At 33.1% G+C, this 20,895-nt stretch overlaps 2 protein-coding genes across 3 annotated transcripts in view; one reads left to right on the forward strand and one right to left on the reverse strand.

The window, feature by feature from the left end:
* Scp2 (Sarcoplasmic calcium-binding protein 2) overlaps window positions 1–20,895 on the forward strand; it is a 47,306-nt gene that overhangs the window by 13,900 nt on the left and 12,511 nt on the right. The gene's annotated exons all lie outside the window — the stretch shown is intronic.
* LOC103315159 (uncharacterized protein) lies at window positions 17,761–19,362 on the reverse strand. Its single transcript, XM_008203114.3, has 2 exons — window positions 19,211–19,362; window positions 17,761–19,097 (listed from the first exon to the last, which is right to left on the reverse strand). The coding sequence occupies exon 2, from the start codon at window positions 19,091–19,093 to the stop codon at window positions 18,158–18,160; it is 936 nt and encodes a 311-aa protein (XP_008201336.1). The 5' UTR covers window positions 19,094–19,097; window positions 19,211–19,362; the 3' UTR covers window positions 17,761–18,157.

Genomic DNA, 20,895 nt, shown 5'->3' on the forward strand with positions numbered 1-20,895 from the left:
CGAATTAAATTTTAACAGAGCTTTCTATAAACCGGTGCCATAAATAACTGAACTGGACCACCCTGTACACTTTTACGAGACAATAAACCCACATTTCTGTTCAATATTTGTTGTGCTTTTTGAGGTACGAACGATTTCATGTGTCAAATAATAATTAAGGCTTGAAGCTGGTCATAAAAATAGAATTACTTTAAACAGCGTTTGTAATAATAATTGTTGTTAAAATAAATGTATAAACACCTAATGGGCGTTTTCCTCTTTCCGATTTACGAGTTCATAAACTGTGCAACATAAAATGCATATTACGTGCGAAAGCGCTCCTAAGCCTCATGGCTCTTGGAAAAGAAGTGCAGAATTGGGGTAAAATGGGCCAATTTGGCTTTTATGGCTCGTTAACGTAATGCATTTATTATAAATAATAAGATCGAAGTCTAGTAACGATCGTATCGTTCTCGTAGTAAAGACGATTTAATTTGGAATTACATCATCCTGAAAAATGGCTCTATTGTGTTGTGTCTCATTTTCCGCCGGCAATAATTTAATTTTGGAATTATGATAATATTTCACAATTTGCTGGAGGCGCTTATGGTTTCGTCCCTATTACATAAAGGATTCAAGCTGTCCGTATAGTTTCGTCCTCGAATAAATCATCCTCCTGCCCATAACTTAACAGGTAACGTCGTGAAAGTTTCATGAGCATTTGTCTTGGATTTATAACGTGTTATAGTTTTGGTCAGGAACGGCGCGCGAATTTTTCAATTAACTCGGGATAATCGAGAGCTTAAAGCCCTTATCTGCCGATATTATAAATGGGTTTGCAAATGCAGATCGCTAATTTTGAATTTATGGCTGGATTTTCTTTTTATATTGTTTTCTCAGTTGTGTTCAGCCGGCACTTGAAATAATTTATAGGCGCAAGCAAAATCATTAAGCTTTTATCGCCAAACTCACCGGAGTCTAATTTTAACGCTTCCGAGCGTGTTATTGTTTTTCTTCGCCGTTTAATTAATCCAAAACATGAAAAACTGCATATTTTCTCAAACAAAACTTTCTATCTCTCAATGCAATATTTGAGTAAATACTAAACTCCGCAACTTTGCAAGCTGTAATGTTTTCTTTTCGGTTTGTTAAACACGGCTTTTAATACTTTTTTTAGCTTTCTTTTGCCTCACAGCGAGCTTCTTCGAACATTTGTGATGTATTAATACGGCTTTATTGAAGTTTTATTAACTTAGGTGGATATACACTTGGGTTTTTTGCAATTTTGATCCTAAATGAAAGGGTGGACTTAATTAAAACTAGGGTTTAAAAATCCATTAATTCGCGGAACCAGTGCCGGTTCTATTACAGCTTGATTTATAAATTTAATTTTGTTTTTTGCAATTCTATCGAAAAGACTGCGTAAAATACAAGTTATAAAAAATGAAACGTTTTTTCCGACGTTTACTCTCTTTTAAGTCATTATTTTTAAAGAAATAAGGCGCTTATTTCTTTGTCAAATGAGAATTATTATTTTGTGAAGCTTTTTCAGCCGAAATCATTTGGGCAAAATGTTTACAACTTTATGGAAGATTTTTCACTTTGTACAAACACTTTCTCAATTTGCTCGGTAGGGTTGTAACAGTTTTATTACGGTACGTGTAGCATTCTAAGGGGTACTTAATTAAGACGCTGGAGCTTTAATCCACGATTTTAACATCTGCTTAATTAATTAAATAACAGAACTGGCTTGAATAATCTTATTTTAAGATAAAAATTTGTGGCAATTGTAATTATTTTGCAAGCCAGATGTGACCTGGTTTATTGAGCGGTTGTGACGACAAAATAACAAATAAATCCAATGCAAAACAAGCAACAGGTCTGTACGTATGAACAATCATGACTTCATAGAGGTTTCCTGTTGTAAGACTTTAATGCAAAATAACTGGTGCAGTAATTTGCACGATTTAGTGCCAATCGATTGCAGGCGCGCTTTTTAATTTCAGTTTAATATTTTTGACGTGATTTATGACCACGTTGTAAATTTATTTATTCAAATATAAAACTTTATTTATTGTGTTTATGGTATTTGTCATAAAATGCTCATGCAACTCTAGACTGCTGCTGTACGATGTCATAATTATTATGAACGGATTTATGGCGAAATTTGGCTTGAAAATCCCATTAAACCCCATTGTTAAATTAAAAAAAAATGTGAAACAAATTGTGCCTAGCAATCGATTTAAACTGGGGTCAATTTTCATTATACGTTGAATGCAATTTATGATTGGCCACAGCTTATCAGTGTCACTTTATCATTTATCCCTCTCTTGCACGTTTTGGGGCCAAAGATCTAATTTCATGCAACCATAGATATTGATTATAATTCGCACTAGTCTATTTACCAACCCTAGTGGCACACTTATACAGGGTTGCTAAATATATGGATAGAGCTAAATATTTTTAGAACGGTTTTGGGAACAGTTAAAAGCTTTAAATACAAGGCAAAATTTATTTTTTTAACGGCCCAAAAAATCAAATTTAATAATTTATTAATAATCAGTATTTATAGTTTCAAAGTGTACTAATAACAAAAAATAACGTAATGTATTCGTGAATATAAATACTCTTTAAAACATTTGTTCTATTTCGAGCACTCCGGCTAGGCCGTCATGCTCAAAAAATACCGCGTGTTTTAAAGACCTTACAAGGTGCATCAGAAATACGTTTGTTAATTTATAATAAAACTCATCAAATAAAACAACTTCTCTATATAAAGCCTTGCAAATTCTTATAATTTTCACTGTTTCCCTCCTTTTTTGTGCAAACAACCCGGTCAGTGTTTAATAATTAGTTTGTATTCATTGCAACAATTTTTATTGTTGTTTTAAATTGTTTAAATTGTCCGTTTCTATCACAACGAAAATAGTTCGGCTTTTTTATTTTTGCAGCCATAGGTGGATGAACGTTTCAGTATGTTATCATTTTCCATATTTGCAAATTTTTTATAAAAAAATTACAAATAGAAAAGATGTTTTATCTGTTGAGTTCTGTTATCTGTTAAAATTAAGAGACGTATTTCTAATACACTCTGTACACCATAATTGGTCAATAACTCATTCCTGGAACAAATGAGACACCAGTGAACCGGTTTTAGGACCCGTCTTTCTTACAGTACGAGATTTAGTCTTAGATTCAAATAAAATTGTCGATTCTGCTTAGTTTATGAAATAATTTGATTTTTATTTGACGAAAACACAGTTTTTTTAATTTATTACACAAAAACTAAAAATCCTAGAAGATTAAAACTTTCACATAACTAATTAAAAGGAAAAATAAAAAGAGCGTCAAATATTCAGATTTTTAGCAAAACAAATTTATTTATTTTTAGAAAAAGCCCTTAAAAATTGCTTGTAAGAAAAGTTTCTTAAGATATTAGTAATGAGTAAGTAAAAGCAAAGATCACTGTTGATGGCACTTTATCACCAAAAAATTAGAGAATTTTTAACCAAATAGAGCACCACAAATTTACTCAAACTCTAAAAAAACTAATTTGTATTGTTGCAGGTAAGTTGGAGTTGGACCCTGTTTTGTAAGTATAAATTCGTGGAAAATAAAATCATTTTGCGCTAATAAGTCTCGTCGTAATTTTACGGTGTGATAAAGTTATCTTCGTGTGAATTTGTGGTAATTAGGGACTTGTGTGTGGCGTTAAAACTTAATCCCGAAGTAGTTCCAACATGGTAATGCGGAGGTCAGACTACTTTGGCTTGTTAGTGGTGTGCAAACCGCAAGATAGGACCTTGGTTCTAATCTGATTGTAGCCTAAATCTCAGCAAAAATGTTTCATTTTAAAATCGGTTTCAGTATGCGAGGGAATTGAGAGACAAATGAGGAGCTCAATGGCATCGTTTGAACAAAACCATCCTGCAGATGTGTGTTTTTCGAACAATGGCCAAGTTAAGTCGAAGTAAAAAATTTATACGTTTGCTTTGTTTTCGTTTAGTTGGGGTAAAGTGTTGGCAAAGGGAATATTAACAGTTTCAGTCAAGTACTCCAAACTGAAAATTCAATGTTTAACTCCATTAAAAATGTTTTCTCGTGGAGTGAAATATTCCGACGTGATATTATTTACCGCTTCTCGCTTATTCAGAAAGAGTAGCAAAAATGTGGGAATTCTATTATTTTCCCCATAACTCATTCAGAGATAATCCAATTAAAAGGAAGCATCGGAAGGATGGAAGGAACGTTAATTAAAATTCAGTTGTCACATACCTCGTCATTTCCATTTGTCCAACTAATACACTTTTCTCATAATCCGCAGGATTGGCAGAGAGGTATCTAAGTATGGGGCAATAAGTTATCTAAGTTTCCTGCTTTATTTTAATCTCAACTCATTTCGCAGAACAATACCCAGAATGTTTGTAATTTAATTGTTCAGCCACATGTAATAAAGCAACTGAATTATGATTATGAACACACTTTTTCAGGATACTCTGAGAAATTTAAATTTAACCGACTTGCAAGCAATAAAAAGTTACTTCGCCGTAATTGTAAGTATAGCAGTGTTTCTTAATTACGTCACTTGAGCCGGTTCTCGCGATTTTTTCACTCGGATGAAGAATCTCCAACGGAATAAATTAAAGCAGCTCCAACAATTGCTACAATAATTGTGACAATCTCACAATACGTAATGAGATTTCTCGTCAAATTTATGGTGAATACGTCTTGGTGGTGATCCCTCTTTTTTCAATTTTGGATTATTACGACTATAAATTTCGTCTATTGCAAGCCTCATTCTCTAGTGAGAAGCGAGAGAAAATTCGACGCTCGAACAACAAAAGTTTTTTCTATTAAATAACTAATCAAATTTATCAAACGATACGTCGGACGGCCTCCTGGGACCATAGTTGGTATAGGTTTAGGTTTCGACGGTTCACCAAACCCCAACAAGAAATAATTAACGGGAAAATTAAACTTCACCAAGTTATAAATTTGTTGTTTCGACCCATTCGCTTTTCAGTGTTTTTCTTCCGATATGTGAAAGTAAAATCCACTTTGAAAGTTTCACTTATAACACACGTGTCCAGAATACGTTTTCAGGACATTTTATAAACATTAAAACAAACTTATTTTACCCTTAGAGCTATTTTCAACTTGTGAACGTATAAAATAAATCACTTTTTTTAAGTGCAAATTTTAATACAGTTTTGGAGCGAAATTACTACAGCCCTCGATGATAATTTGTAAACTTGTAGCAATTTTTTCAGTTGGCAAACATTTTTCTATACTTTGCTCGCACGACATGAATCAGAGCATAATAAAGTCATTAATAATTTCTAGAGTTGCAATTCTGGGAAAACTTTTATTGGCAATAAAGTTCTAACGTCGACACACATGACTCTAAAACATTAGACACAAAAGACATCCTACTCAACACTAACCGAATTAGTAAATAAAACAAAAGCAATTACTCTTTTAGAATGTGCTAATTACACTCCTAACACTCTTAATAAAATTAGTATGAATATGAAGATTTAAACGTGTTGAATCTACAGAGTGATCCAACCCAGCTTGCGTCTTCTGTAGCTCAGTTATTAATAAATTCAGGAAAATATTTTTAATTAATGACTTGATATTATTTTTTTATGCACATTAAGATACCCAAGTACCCTTTTAGCTTCTTACATGTTCTTAATTTTTTTTTTTCAAATCGGTTCAGAGATTACTGATAAATACACTAACAACCAAAAAATATCAGTACTACACCTTAGTTTTAAAAATTATTTAAAAATATAACATTACGAATAGGTACTGTCGAACAAAGTGAAAATGACGCTTCAATAGACCAGCCCCTCAACCGGTAAGCAGATGTGCCAGGACGACCCTAGTTCGGATACTGTACTATACAAGCTGTTTCACATAACTTTACGAGTCCTGCGCCTAATGTACACACCCAAATATACAAAAGTCACAAAACACTAGATACAAAAATTGCATATTTAATTATTTAATTTTTGGAAACCCATGACAGTTGTCAAAATAATTACTATTACATTAATGGTCATAAACTGCTAAAAGACCATCCAGCTTTTTTAAATTTGTACTGGAATATGTATTGTTGATTGTGTTTTAAAGGCGTATGCCTCATAAAATTACGTAAGACACCTTGTATGTACAATAAAAAATATTTTTCTAAAATGCGTTCTAGAGTATAAGTAACATTTACAAAAAATCCAAAGTCCAATTTAAAAATAATTGATCCACAGAGGACGGTAGCGGGCTGGATCACCCTGTATATCCGCTTTCAGTTTCCTGCTACCATAAATTTTTTAATGATTTTTCTAATTTCTAAAAATTCAATGTTTCTTGTGTTTCGTTATTGCATTTACGTTACTTTAATTCATTTGAATCGTTCATATAAAAACGATTTCAGTTGATGGGAAGATAAAAAAGCTAAAAACTACCAGGAAATCATTCGAAATATTTTATTGGATTGTCATTCATTTTATAACTTTCTTAGATTTCTTTACCGAAAATATAAGCAGATTTTTATTGGTCGAAAGTTTTATGAAAAATATGAAAAAGAAAAAACTCCACACTATTACCGTTAATTAATGTGTATTAATTTGTTTTATTCTTCGACACTGTCAAAATTTCGGTTTTTCTCCTGTGTAAGGAAGTTTTGACAACTGTTTGGCATTTCTCATTACGAAACGTCAGATTATTTTTAACAAATTTAAAGCAATTTTAAGCCTTGCTGAGTCTATTTCGAAGAATAAAATGTTGTATTCAACTCGTTTTTGTGTAAATCGGTTCATTTATTTCACCTCGTGGATGATAAACCACTCGTTTTCACTCGCGGTTTAAAAATCCACTCGTGAAATAAAGCGTCCGATTTACACTCAAACTCATTAAATAAATAACTATTAATTAATTTTATTAATTTATTATAAAAAATCTATTACAAAGAAAATTGTTATTAAATTTCGATTCAAACGCATAATAATCAATAAGTAAGAGAAAATAAAATTATTTGTTACAGACCATTGATATTAATTACTGTATGCTTCATAACTAATCATAACACAGTCCTGTACTATAATGAAGATTGGTTGAAGAAAGTGGCCATTAAGTCCCAAAAGTATTTCCAATAATGTTTATTGCATTTACAATATTAAATCGTATATTGGACCCACAAGAGACAAACACTTGAAGTGCTTTACTGAAAAATCTGAAATTACCTAACGGTGGGGATTTTGTCTCTGTTATTAAATTTTTATTGGAACGAAACTAGCGAATGGCAGCATTAAATTCTATAATGAACTAATTTAGCATTGTGCAATAAACCTGCTCTGATTATGTGTCAAGGAAGCTAGTGAGGGTTTAAAGTAATCTATCCGTAAATCAAATTGATTTATCGCCAGGGAATCCTTTAGTGCAGCGAGAAGCTTAATACGGTTTTTACCGCAGATTGCATGTGTAATTACCCTTTTACGCAGCCAAAGTCTGACAATTTAAAAAAATAAAATAGTCTTCTAAGTTTAAGAGAACTAATTTCTTTGAAGTTGGAGCAAACCGGATATCCGAAAGGATAACAGAATATTTAATGCCTCAAAAAGCACCACCAAATTTCTGCCTTGAATAGTGCGAGCTCTGAATTTATTCGAATTCTTTGTGTAAAACTAGTGACACCATAAATCGAAAAAGTTGCGTGTTGGAAGCAAGCTCACGCAGAAATCGCACGAAAGATGCATCATTTGCCTTATAAGTGCTGTAGAAAATAATCTTTTCAAATTCAAATTACATAATTACGGAATAGAGCGTTCGATAAAAAGGGCGCCAGTTAATTAACTTTTCTTTGCGAACAATATGCATGTGAATAGATTATTAAGCTCCACACACTGCTCGTGAGTTTAATAGCTTCACGTGGTCTTATTATGCAATATTATGTTATACTTTTTTGCCATTTGATGGAATTTGGAAATTGCTAATATGCTAATTTCGTCAGTTACAATAATTGAACATTTGAGAGCTTTGCGCGATTTGAATTTCAAATTTCAGTTTATCAAAATTTTTGTTGGGTGAATTTTTTAAGAAAAAAGTTGGAACTTACTTTGATTGACTCGGTCCATTTTCTGCATAAATTTGCAACTCGATTTTAATAAATACTTGAGATAATAAAATGAATATTCTGACCACTGTAATTTAGTAATATGGCTTATGAGAAATAAAAAGCGTACAAATTTTTATGAAAATGAAGTCATTTAAAAGCATATCGTCATAAAAAGTGCACTCTATTATAGTTTTGCATTTTTAATACTAATATTAAACAAAATTATTTTACAAAAAAACGTCCAGTGTACTTTCGTACGTATAAATATAAACATTTTATGTTCGAAATGTGTTTTAAATTAATTTCATTATATTATTAAATGCGCACAAACACCTAACTGTGTTGTAATTGTTCGTTTTAATTGAAATTAAATGTTTAATTTTCTGGATCTAATTAGTGGAACGTAACTATTAATACTAGATTATTGGTCCCTGCTCATAAAATAGTAATTGTAATTAACGTAATTTTGGCCTGAAAATAAAATATTTGGCTTTGGCTTTTAATTGCCAAACATTAGATAATTCAAAAAAATATTTTTGCCAAATTTGCTACAATTTCCTTCAATACCGCACAAAAGTAAATTTATTCCAGTCAGAGAAATTGATTCAATATTAATATTGGAGATCCAATCTTAACGATGAATTTTACCAAGTATTACAGATTTATTCAAATCGATGCGGACTTTTTATGTCAGACAGTCGTTTTCGTGGTTTCTCCGATATTCTGAATATTTTTTCAGGTTTAATTAAAAGTCTCGGACCATTTCACATTCAAATTGGGATCATTTTACCTGTTTGCTTTGAACAAAATATTACATACTTTAATATTTATTTAAGCTCCAATTTTAGAATTAAGGAATAATCCGGTCCGACTCCAGCATTTTTCGCTTGACGAACTGAATTCTTTAAAACGCTTTTAAGTATTAATTAGCTTTGAATTTAAAACTTTGACGGTTTAAGTTCTTTACGGCAAGGATTTTCACATTTTGCCTTAGGTGGAAAAATGTCAGAAACGTTAACGATGAACGTTATAAATTCGCTCCCACATTCTCAGCGAGCTTAAAACTCTCTATATCTCTTCCGTTTTTTGGCGAATTTATCTGAAAATGCAGATTTGAGTTGGATTCAGTATCTGGGAACCTGACGATACCTTGAGAATATCATTTCATTTGAAAAGGTTCAGTCAGGTAATGCCAGGATGATTTTCTCGCATAGCTACGCATATGCTAAGTTTAATTCGCACCCAAGTTTCTCACTAATGACATAAACGTGCTTCATCAAGTCTGGAAACTTGCAATCTGAATTTTTTGATCATTTGTCAAGAAATATGAAGATTCTTTGCCGATTCCGATTCCAAGCCTCGTCGTAAATATTCCTGATGTGGGTCTTAAGTCCCATAAACATTTTTTTATTGTCGTACGGCGATTTTTTATTAAGAAGTTTACATTGGTGCGTATTTATGGGCGCCTTCCTGTTCGGCATGACCTATAATTATAAAATTGTAAATAACTTAACCAGGGCGAGAATATTTAACATCGCTTTTATGACATTCATTTATAAACTCATAACCCGGAGATTAATTACAAAATAACTACAAAGAAACGAAAATGTTCTCTCTCGTGTGAGTTTTTACATGATTTTGATAAACGATGCCCGGTTATTGCCCCAGCAAAAAATCCCAACATTTGTCTTAAAAATGACGGCACGGTTTCACCACCGCACTAATCCCCAAGTTAATAAATAATTTTGCATCGCGTTGGCATTCAATAAATCGAGAGGAATCACAGTGCAGGTGTACAAGAGATTGCTTTTCCTCGCTGCAAGATCATTTAGATCGACAAGCAAGAGATCAATCATACAACCCCGAAAAACCCAGCAAACTCGATCAAACTGTTGCGTTTAAATCTTCCTCCCCGTTTTCATAAAAAGTTACAAATGACAGAAATCGAGCAATTTATTGGTGCTCCACTACATTGTATTTTATACGATTTGTCAGCAATAACAACCGTAATGGCACAATTTTTATGAAGCAATTAGGTGCAACGTCGTAATTGTATACTTTGTAATCCGTTTTTTTAGTTTCATTCTTTGTTCCGGGTAATAGCGCTCATCTGTTTTAATCATAATCATTACGCTTCCATTTCTTCCACGTTTCAAGCTGTAAAGTTTGCTTAAACAACTCATAAACTTCTATTTAATCTGATTCTGTTTTTCAGCGTGATGAACAAGTTTCAGTGCAGGAGGAGCGTAATTAAAAGAAAAAGCCTCGCGGTTATACGATACGTTTTAGAACTATTACCGGCATAAAACTTTTTATTGATTAATCTGAAAGACACGTGTTCTACGTAGTTTAAAGAAATCAAACTAGACGCTATTTTACATACAAGTTGTGTATATTATCTGGGGCTCCATCGATTCGTTTTTTATAGCCCTTCCATTATCTTATTAATTTTTGACAATGTTTCAGCGGTGATTAACACTATTGATTTGTAAGAAAATCCGATGATTGATTGCATTTTCAATCCTGCAATCCTTTTAAGTAAATTGTTAGTTTTGCTGCATTTACACAAAAACAACTGATTTTAATTAATCAAGATTTGTGAATACATACTTTAGCCCGAAATATTTTCTGTAAGTGAAACAGCGGGAAATTGTTATTGCGTTCTCTCAAACATCGCAAGACAAAAGAATGTTTAATTACAGTGTGGAATTTTAAACATGTTCATATTTTTAAATTAAATTGTGCGAATCAATAACTTCATTGGTGAGCTTTCAACTCGTTAATGACTCTCTCAAGTGTAGTTTTATCTCATTAAAATAAAATCCACGGTTCCAGATGATGGCACTTTGTTTCAATAAAACTCATCAAATTTTAAGACGGTGTGTCACGCAACGTTGGTAAATTGCCTTGATGTATTATTTAGCAGAGATAATCAATATACACTTTCATTGTGACAATAGAACATGCAAATTTAAAAGTAAAACATTATAGTAGTGTTTGGCGAGAGAATTAGTACTCCGAATTTAACGTAATTATGTAAAACTAATTAGACTAATTCTCAACAGGGTGGTGTGGAAATCACAGCTGCATTAATGTATTCCTAAATTAGCGAACCTGTATAAACTGTGACCATATAAGTTGGATTGATAACTAGGCTTTATTTGATTGGTGTTACAAGAAACTCGCTAATTTAATTTACTTGCTGTGCATAAATATGGGGCTCCGTTGGAGATGTAAATTTTTTATCGAGCTTTTCATACCCATGTCAGACTTACGAGAGCTTTTGAACTGGGTATAAATTAGCTTAAAAAATTGCAGTTGTTTTGTATTTTGTTGGAGGTTAAACAGGAAAAAAATTACATCCCGACTCACTGTCCAAAGGCTGGACCAAAATATGAATAAAAACGGGGTGAATTTAAATTAAAAATAAGTTTATTTAAGACTACAATGACTTTTTTACAAATGATGTTTGGACTAGGGATGTCTAAAGACTAGGATATGAAACGACGTACAAATAAAACGTTCCCGTTCTCGATAGTTCGGTTGATGTCCCCAGAGAGCGCAGTTGTTCCATTACCGTCAAAGTTTTCAGAGCAATGAATTTGAAATAATGGTTGTATTTATATAACGCTTAACACATAGCTAACAAAAAAATACAGGCCGATGAAGCATTAAGTCCTCAATAGTAAGAAATAAACATAATGCAAAAGTTGTATTTTAAACTATATTTAAAAAAATTTCAAACTTTTTCCAATTTGCACTTTGGCCCATATTTTTCAAAACGATGCAAATACGGTTACAGATACAAGATAAATGGTAAGTAGAAAGTTGTAGAGAATTAAATTTTCTTAAAAAAACGTATAGAATCTTATTAGTCTTATTACGGACATCGCCAAAGTCAAAAAAAAAAATTAAAACATTGAAAAATGAAAAAAAAACTAAATAATAGATAAGTTTAAGGCACATTTGTTAGTTACAGAATTCGTCCTAGGAGTAAAAACAGTTACCCTCTTACTTGAAAACCATATTTTAGCGGCTTTTTTAAATCTAGCGACTTTTTAATATTATAGGGCAATTTATTATATAATTTTTTTCTCATGTTTCTTATGAAAATTTTAATGTCAGTTTTTCTCAACCTGTTAAGAGTGCATTTCTGCAAATTTTCTTTTTCAAGTAATTAGTAAAGTAGTTAGGTTGGATATAAATTAATTTAAAACAATTTAACTCTTCCGTACAATTTTCGTATTTTTGTTTCGTCTCCTAAGTTATAGTCCTCCGTAGTTTGAACAAATTTTGGTAAAAGATTACTATTGATTAAAAAAATTCGCCAAGAATCTAGTAGAAAATTCAAAGTTAAACAAACTGCAATTACCATTGTGTCACCTTTTGTACATTACAAATTCTTAACTAGCTCTAATCAAAGCGCCTCCTTTCCTTAGGCTCCATCAGGATATAATTATAACCTGAAGAACTTGCATTTGTAAGTCTTACTTAATTATAGACAAAATTTACATACATCAAAGTGGAAGCAAATCGTAGGTGGAAAGTAGTTCCTTTGTGGTTTCTCCACATTTGATTAGTTGTGAGCAAATATTTTATTTACGATATTTTCTCGGAATAAAAATCCAATTTGAGAAGGGAGTCTTGACAGAATTCCATAAAAACTAATTACTTGTATTTTAATTAACGTTGTTTACTAGAACTTTCAATCATTTTTGCGCCGCTTTACCTTTAATAAAGTAACAATAACACTTTGCTAATTATAGCAGTCACTAACATGATTAAACTTGTCAAAAGGCTTGAGCTGGGATCTTAGGTAAACATTAAGGTGATGATGTCTTGGGTGTTTTTACACCCGACAATCAACATAATATATATGTTTCGAATTTGGAGTTTGTTAGACACAGATAACAGTGTTTGAAAGGATACTCCAATCTTGGCGTATTGTCGACTGAGTAAAGATATGGGGGAAATACCTCTTCTTTAAGGCGTCGTCCCTGGAGTATAAACCCATTTCATAGCAATCTATACAGATATATTCGTTTAGCTTTTTCCGGGGACTTGCAAAGTAAATTCGATATAATCTCCCCTATGGGAATGCGGTTAATGTACGATATCGCCCCACATTTTAATTTTCCTCGTTTCATTGAAAAGACTTGCGAACAAGCTTGTTCGAAAAGTTCATCTACATATTTTAAATTTTTCAACGGTTTATTCAATGACCTTGTAAGTGGTGGTTCGGCTGAGAAAGCCCTCGTCAAATATTAAATTTTCCCCGAATGAATCACTAAAAATTTAATAAACTCCATTAAAAAAAACAAAAGTCTGATCGATCAATTAAAGCTGGTACCTGTGATCAAATTAAGAATGTTTCAAACTCATTAAAAAACTGAACCAGGCGTTAATTAATTTCCCAAGCAAGTCGCTGAACTTTTTCACTATGACAAATATATCCATTCCCGTTGATTAAATCTAAGTCAATAAATTTCAGTTGCACACCTGAATTATTCTTTAGCACGAAAACAATAAATTTATTGGCTCCCTCGAGTACGTCGGTATTTATGAAAATTTGATCATTTATTTGTGTCAATATTTTTTGTTCCTTACCATAATAGAATATCGAAAATATTTATCTTGATTACAGCGTGGTATTTTTGCACAGGTAGAGTAAATCACACAATGAACATCAATTTCCTTTATGCGTTTTGCGTCTAAATGTGAACATTTCCCCAAAGTTCACCCTGACATTTTTATTTAGATTTGTTCCATTTTTTCATTCGATCGAGCGTTTCAAAAGATTCGTTTTTAAATACAGTGTAATTCAAAATCGATCCAAACGATGCATATTCATCACAACCGTCAACTTTGTGTAAATCATTTTAATTGGCCGAATCGCAATCGCAGGTCTTTTGATGTTAACGGAATGCGGGGCATAATTTAAACCAAAGTCGCGCTGAGAGCTAAGTTTAAATGAACAGAAATGCCGAATTTATTAGAATAGTGGGTGGAAAAATTATCATTGTCCACCAACCGCACAACTGTTCCCAAAGGTCTGACACAGCTCCGGATTTTATTAAAAAAAAGGAAACATATTGCCTTAATACTAATACAGACACTGTCTAGATAAAAATTGTGGAACTAACACTACGACCGTACACCAACTCACAGCAAGAGATAAGGGAAAAATTTGTTTTCCACATTGCGACTCCCATTCTGGTTACGCTAGGTTTCAAATTATTCAAATTTGAACTGTTGTAAAAAGCATTATATCAATAACTTACTTTTAAATTAGTGGTTATACAAACTAGCAATTGATTAGAGATTTGTTGAATGATTAATGAAAAAGTTGATGTCAATTAATCCATAGAATGAAACTTGTATCTGAGAAATTGCTGTTTTGTGGAACTCGAGATTATAAAATGTTAACAGCCTTGGATGGATTTCTCCGTTTCATTAATTATTATTGAAGTAAAATGTGTCAACTATGTTTATTTAATATTTATGCAATAATGGATACTAATGTCATATGGCTCAGTGATACGAGAATAATGTATGAATTTTCGCACCTTTTTTATTTTTTATAAAATACTTGACTAGTATACTCACCTATTTATTATTTTTGCGTCTAATATAAAAAAATTTAGCAATGAATTATATTTGTATTTCCTCACAATTCATCTTTAAAATCAATTTTACCTTAAATTTGCGTGGTTTTTTGGAAAACACCTTGAATAATTTTCACTAGGAGAAAAAATATTGTGTTAAATTAAGAAAAGTAGGTATTCAGTACATTTAATAAACCAAGGAATTAAATGCGAGAATTACAAAAAAAGTGGTGCCGTTTTTAAAAAACTAACAATAATTACATACCCCAAGACCCCCTTTCGAATTTTTGAATAATCAGATACAGGTTTCCCCGACTTTTTGTCTTTTTTGTTTGATTTTTTCAAAATGTCAGTTGGCAAATTGAAAAAGTGTCCAAATTTGACCAAATAAAACAATTTCATTTCAATATTCTTTATTTATTTTATTTCATGGCCTCAATTTTGGTGTTCTTCATCTAGCAGATTGTCCAACATTACTATGGGGATAGAATTCAAAGAAGTGAAAGATGTGAAATGCAACAAAGACAGACTCATCCTTTTATGAATTAACGTAATGCACGTAGTAATTGTAGTAAAATTTGTAATTATTTTGATTGGGCCGTTTGAGGTCGGCCATCAAAATTACGTAGGAAACCAATCACTTTAGATCTTTTGATTCATTGCATTATTATTTTTTTGAATATGATTGGTCCATTTGAGATCGGCCATTAAAATAAAATGAGAAACCAATCACTTTGAATTTTCGGACTCATTCAATAATTTAATGTACTAAATGGTTGATTTAAATCAGAAAGCAGTCAATAAATAAACCTTTTCTTTTAAACTAGAGAATTTTAATGAAAAAATTGCCAGCAGCTTTTGTTTTTTATTGTTTTTGTGCAGCTCATGTTCATCCAAAAACTCGATTTTTTCAATACGCTGTCTCTCACACGCCGGCAAATTGTAGTAGATCTGGACCATGTCCCAGACCTTCGCCCCCTGCCAGTTATTATCCAGAAAGCGTCCTTTCTTCGTCTACAACCCCCACAACATGGGAGTGCTGAAACTGACTTCAGCCTGCTGTAGCTTCGACTCCACTTGCGATATGTTCCTCAGATCAGCCCCCATGCAGTGGTAGTTGCCCGCGTGCAAGTCGGTAGCGCTCAGCTTCCCTTCGCCGTACTGCTCGTGGAGGCGCTCCAGGAGCTGCTTGATGGCGTAGCATTTTCGGGCGTTGACTCTCGGAAAGTCAATTTTGACGTTATTAGCTTTGTAGACCTCTTTCGCACTTAATCTGGGACAGTTTTCACGGACTTTTCGTCTTTTTTTGTTTGATTATTTTGAAATGTCAGTTGTCAAATTGAAAAGCGCGCGCGCATGCGCCTTAGTTTTCAACAAGATAATTTTGAAGATTTCAAACCTTTTTGACTAATATAAAAGAATTTCAGTTCAATATTCCTTATTTATTTCCTCAGTTTTGGTGTTTTTCATCTAACAGATCGTCTACCTTTATCTAGGGGGTTAAAATTAAAAGGCAAAATTATGAATGAAGATGTGAGATGCAACAAAGACAGACGCATCATTAAATGAATTAACGTAAGGCACGTAGTGATTGTAGTAAAATTTGTAAGCATTTTGATTGGGCCGTTTGAGGTCGGCCATTAAAATTCCGGAGAAAACCAATCACTTTCGATTTTTTGATTCATTGAACAATTATATTTTTGGATATGATTGGTCCATTTAAAGTCGGCCATTAAAATAAAGTGAAAAACCAATCACTTTGAATTTTCGGACTCATTCAATAATTTATTAATGGTTGATTAAATAAACCTTGTTTTTCAAACTGGAAAATTTTAATGAAAAAAATGTCAGCTGCTCATTTCAATTTTGTTTTTTGATGTTTTTATACCAAAAAATTTTGTTAAATTACTACGTTTACGCTGAGGTTTTGCCAAAAAAAAATTTATGAAATTTGGATGCGCTTTCTACCCTTCAAACGCGCTATTATCGAATACTCAGGTCCCTCAGGACATAATATCACTGCTTCGGGTCTAAATACAGACAGACTGCACTATTAGAAAAAAATTAGCTTCTCTTGTAATGTAAATTATAATGTGGGAAGGCGTTTATATCAAAAAAAAAATATTTGGTCAAGGATACAAACGGGTATTATAAAGATTGGCTATAAATTTTCTGCAAGTTATTGGAAATGAGCTTAAGGTTGAACCTAGTCTGATTTTCAGATCTCGTTGGGAAAGAAAACGCTGATGAAATTGGATCATTCGCTACACAACAAATTTTTCATTCAACATATAAATGTCGGTCTTGATTGTATTGTTACTACTATTCTGATTTTGCAAGGCTGATATCTGTAGAAGTGTACCATCACTGTTTTCTTTTTTAAATGATTCTTTTATTGAGAATAGCTAAACAATGTTACAGCTAATACATGATGCTACGGTTTTTGCATACTAGTGGGGGCATAAATATGCAGTTAAATTGCGAATTGTGAACGTAATTTTTGAAAATAAAAAATTATTTCAAAAAAATGTTTTTTTGGTTCAACACTGACTTTCTGAATGTGAATGAAATTTAATGTTGATAAAATTATATAAATAAAAAAAGTACAATTTTAATTTTTTAGTATTGTTCTTGTCCAAGTATTTTAAGTTTTAACTAATTTCGTATTAATGGTACCATTGAATTATTCATTGATAGTAGTTATCATTTGCAGTAGACTCTCCGTTATCCGGATTAACGTGAAGTAAAGCCGTTCGATCGATCAAAATACCGGATTACCCGAAAGCTTTAGAAAAAACTTTTCAAAAGCAATAAGAAAAGTCGTTCAAAAATCAACATATTTTCAACAATTCTCAAGCGATTTGGCACATTTTAAAGCAAGGAAAAATCCAATGGTATTTCAGTGTTTAAGCTGAGAACTGAATTATTCGTATACTTGATTTTATAAAAGTTTCAAAGGTCAAGTATTTATGTGTGTATTATTATAAATAAGAAGTTGAAAATAATTGTTTCCCGCAGGTTCACGCAATTTTTTTTGGCGTTTCATTAAAACAAGTGTAGTTTGAACAAATAAATTTATTAAATCATTACAAGAGATTAATACTAAAATGTATCACATCTTGAATAAAAAGTAATTTCCAAACATGGTTACAATGAGATACACGTCACATTACATCATAAAATACTACAGCTGAGTTTCCATACAGGCGAGCCACCGCGGGACAAATATACACTTTTTATTACATCTATAATAACAAAAATACACTTTAACCATCAAACATTTGTTTATTAGTTTTTCATTAAAAAAATTTAGATTATAACTGATTGACACTTCTTTGCTCATTTGTGTGAAAACTAGCCTTAAAGGTAAAGCTATACTTTTCCAAAAATATCACAGAGCTTCTTTACACTAAATTAAAAAATCAAGGATTCATTCCAAAAAAGGGAAAACCAATTATTAATCTCCATTACAATTAACATCAGCAAACTCTGTCCCAAGCCACCCCACACAAATGCAGTAATGTTGAAACAGTTGAATCAACAGCTCCTGCTCATCCAGGAACTCGATTTTCTCGATACGCTGTCTCTCAGACGCCGGCAAATCGTAGTAGATCTGGACCATGTCCCAGGCCTTCGCCCCCTGCCAGTTATTATCCAGAAAGCGGCCCTTCTGCGTCTCCAAACTTTTGCAAAACGAAATGCCCGCCAGATTGCAGCCCCGCGCCCTCAAGTTCCCCAACATAACGTCCCCGAACGTGTCGTTCATGTTGCACATCTCGTAATTCACAAACAAGGCCGACTTGAATTTGCTCGCGATCCAGGCTAATAACCGATTCACACAATCATTCTCAATGTACACTAGCACACATTCAGCGATGAACAGCGTGGGGGTGCTGAAACTGACTTCAGCCTGCTGCAGCTTCGACTCCACTTGCGATATGTTCCTCAGATCAGCCCCCATGCAGTGGTAGTTGCCCGCGTGCAGGTCGGTGGCGCTCAGCTTCACTTCGCCGTCCTGCTCGTGGATGCGCTCCAGGAGCTGCTTGTTCCGCTTGATAGCGTAGCATTTGCGGGCGGTGACTGTCGGAAAGTCAATCTCGACGTAATTGGCTATGTAGACCCCCTGGTCCTTCAGTCTCCAATACAACGTGTCGAAGCCGGCCCCCAGGTTCACGATTTGGGACGCGGGCCCCGCTTTCTTCAAAAACGACTTGATGTAGCGCTCCACCCCCTTGACGCGGGCGTAGTAGCCCCGGTTGATCTCAGGAGCGCGCTTCTCGATCTGGCGGACGAAGTACGGGATGTAGCTGTCTTGCCAGTAGCCCAGCTGGACTGCGCCCCTTTTGCACTCGCTGGCGTCGTCGTTTGTGGCCATGACCGGTTCGTCGTTCATTTTGCTGAAATGGAAACTTAGGTTAGGGGAAGCTGTCACAAGACTGGGCTGTCAAGTTGACAAATGGGCGAATTTTGGCAAATCGTTTTTTTGTGGTCAAGACAATTTGGTACTTACTTGCGTGATTAAGTACAATTTACGGTGGGTTTTTGGTTTTAACGCACTGTGTGTGTTTTATAACTTGCTTGGTTGCGCTGCATCTGTTCTATTTTTAGGCAACCAACAACGCAAGCGCGACTGGGGGTCGTCTTCGATCGGCTGCCCGCGCGTTTTAACAAACTTTTTAATCATTTTTGCGCAAAATTTAATATCCAGGGGCAAAACACGGAAACTGATTTGGCATTTGTAGGTTTTGATTCTTGCCAGAAAGGAAAACCGCTCATAATTAGAAACTGGACTTTAGGAAACTTCCCAATCTTCAAAGGCTTTTCTTTAAATACGAAATTTGACTCATTATTTTTGTTTTTTTAATCTTTATTATTATTATTATTATTATTATTATTATTATTATTATTATTATTATCATTATTATTATTATTATTATTATTATTATTATTATTATTATTATTATTATTATTATTATTTTATTAAACGGTGAAGTTGTGTTAAGTTTTTTGTTAAGTTTTTGTTAAGTATTTACATAAAAAACAATACATGTAATTTTTCATTTTAATAGTTTTTGAATCTAAAGTTTTCTCGTTTCTTAGGCTTCCATTCTTTCAATCTCACTATTTTTTTGTTTTTGTTATTTTATTTCTAATAAAATTTGTGTAAATTTGTCTTAAGTAGGTAATGGCAGATAAAACTCTAGAAAAAAATTTAAAAAAATGTTTATCTGTAAATGAACTGGTAACTGAAACGTTCTGAACGCTGCTGGGTTTGTTTCAGTACAATCATTTGACGTCTAGGAATCACATTATATCTATTCAAATACATAATACCCAAAAAAGTGTACATTTTTTCAATTGAAATTATTTATTTATTTATTTATTTATTTATTTATTTCTATAAAAAATATGTTTTCATTTTTCCTGCTATAGGAATTAATAAAAATGTTTTAACACCTAATTTCTGTGTATTGACTCGAAACGCGAAAGCATCAACTTTTTGAACTTTGAGAAACAGTTTACAAATTCACATTCAATACGCTTTTCCGTCTAACGGCGCATTTTAGTGAACTTCCTTTATAAGAACTTAAAAAAATATAATCTCTTCCGTGTCTTAACTTCCCAGACATGCCAATAAGCCGATACCTCCGAGACCCGGCGAAATGAACAGTTCATGTCGAGATTGTAAAAATAATAATGTTTGACCTAAAAAGGTCGAGCGACTTGGCTACGGATTACACGAGTTAAAAAATAAGCAATTTGGCGTCTGGCCCAAACAATGTAATGTGAATTTTGTCGATTAGAAAAGCAGCTTAGTGAGGGAATTAAGTTGCAAACTATTGAACCGGTAAAAAATGGCACGTCAGCCGAATTTACCAGCAAAGCGCCAAGATAATAAAAGAATTCAAACGCTGGCCGAATATTTTAAAATTCCAAAGTGGGAATTTTCTTTTTCTGCTTCACGCAGACGGTAATTGTTTTAACGAAACGCCTTTCAAACATTTCATGGCGCTAGAGCAGTTTACGAATTAATCCAATTAAGATTCACTGGCTGGTAGTCGCATAAAATTTTCACTTAACTTGATTAGCTCAAAATTAAGTGGCAATCGACTCCAGATACTGGATGTGTCTAGTTTGGGGTTTGATACGTTTCCGCACTGCTCACTGCACCCAATTTGTGCACGAATTCAGAAA

The sequence above is a fragment of the Tribolium castaneum genome, chromosome 4 (assembly GCF_031307605.1).
Source record: "Tribolium castaneum strain GA2 chromosome 4, icTriCast1.1, whole genome shotgun sequence".
In the NCBI taxonomy this organism is placed as follows: Eukaryota; Metazoa; Arthropoda; class Insecta; order Coleoptera; family Tenebrionidae; genus Tribolium; species Tribolium castaneum.

What these genes read in the sequence shown, in the direction of transcription:
- LOC103315159 (XM_008203114.3), bottom strand. Translation starts at nt 19,093, where the DNA reads ATGAACGACGAACCGGTCATGGCCACAAACGACGACGCCAGCGAGTGC.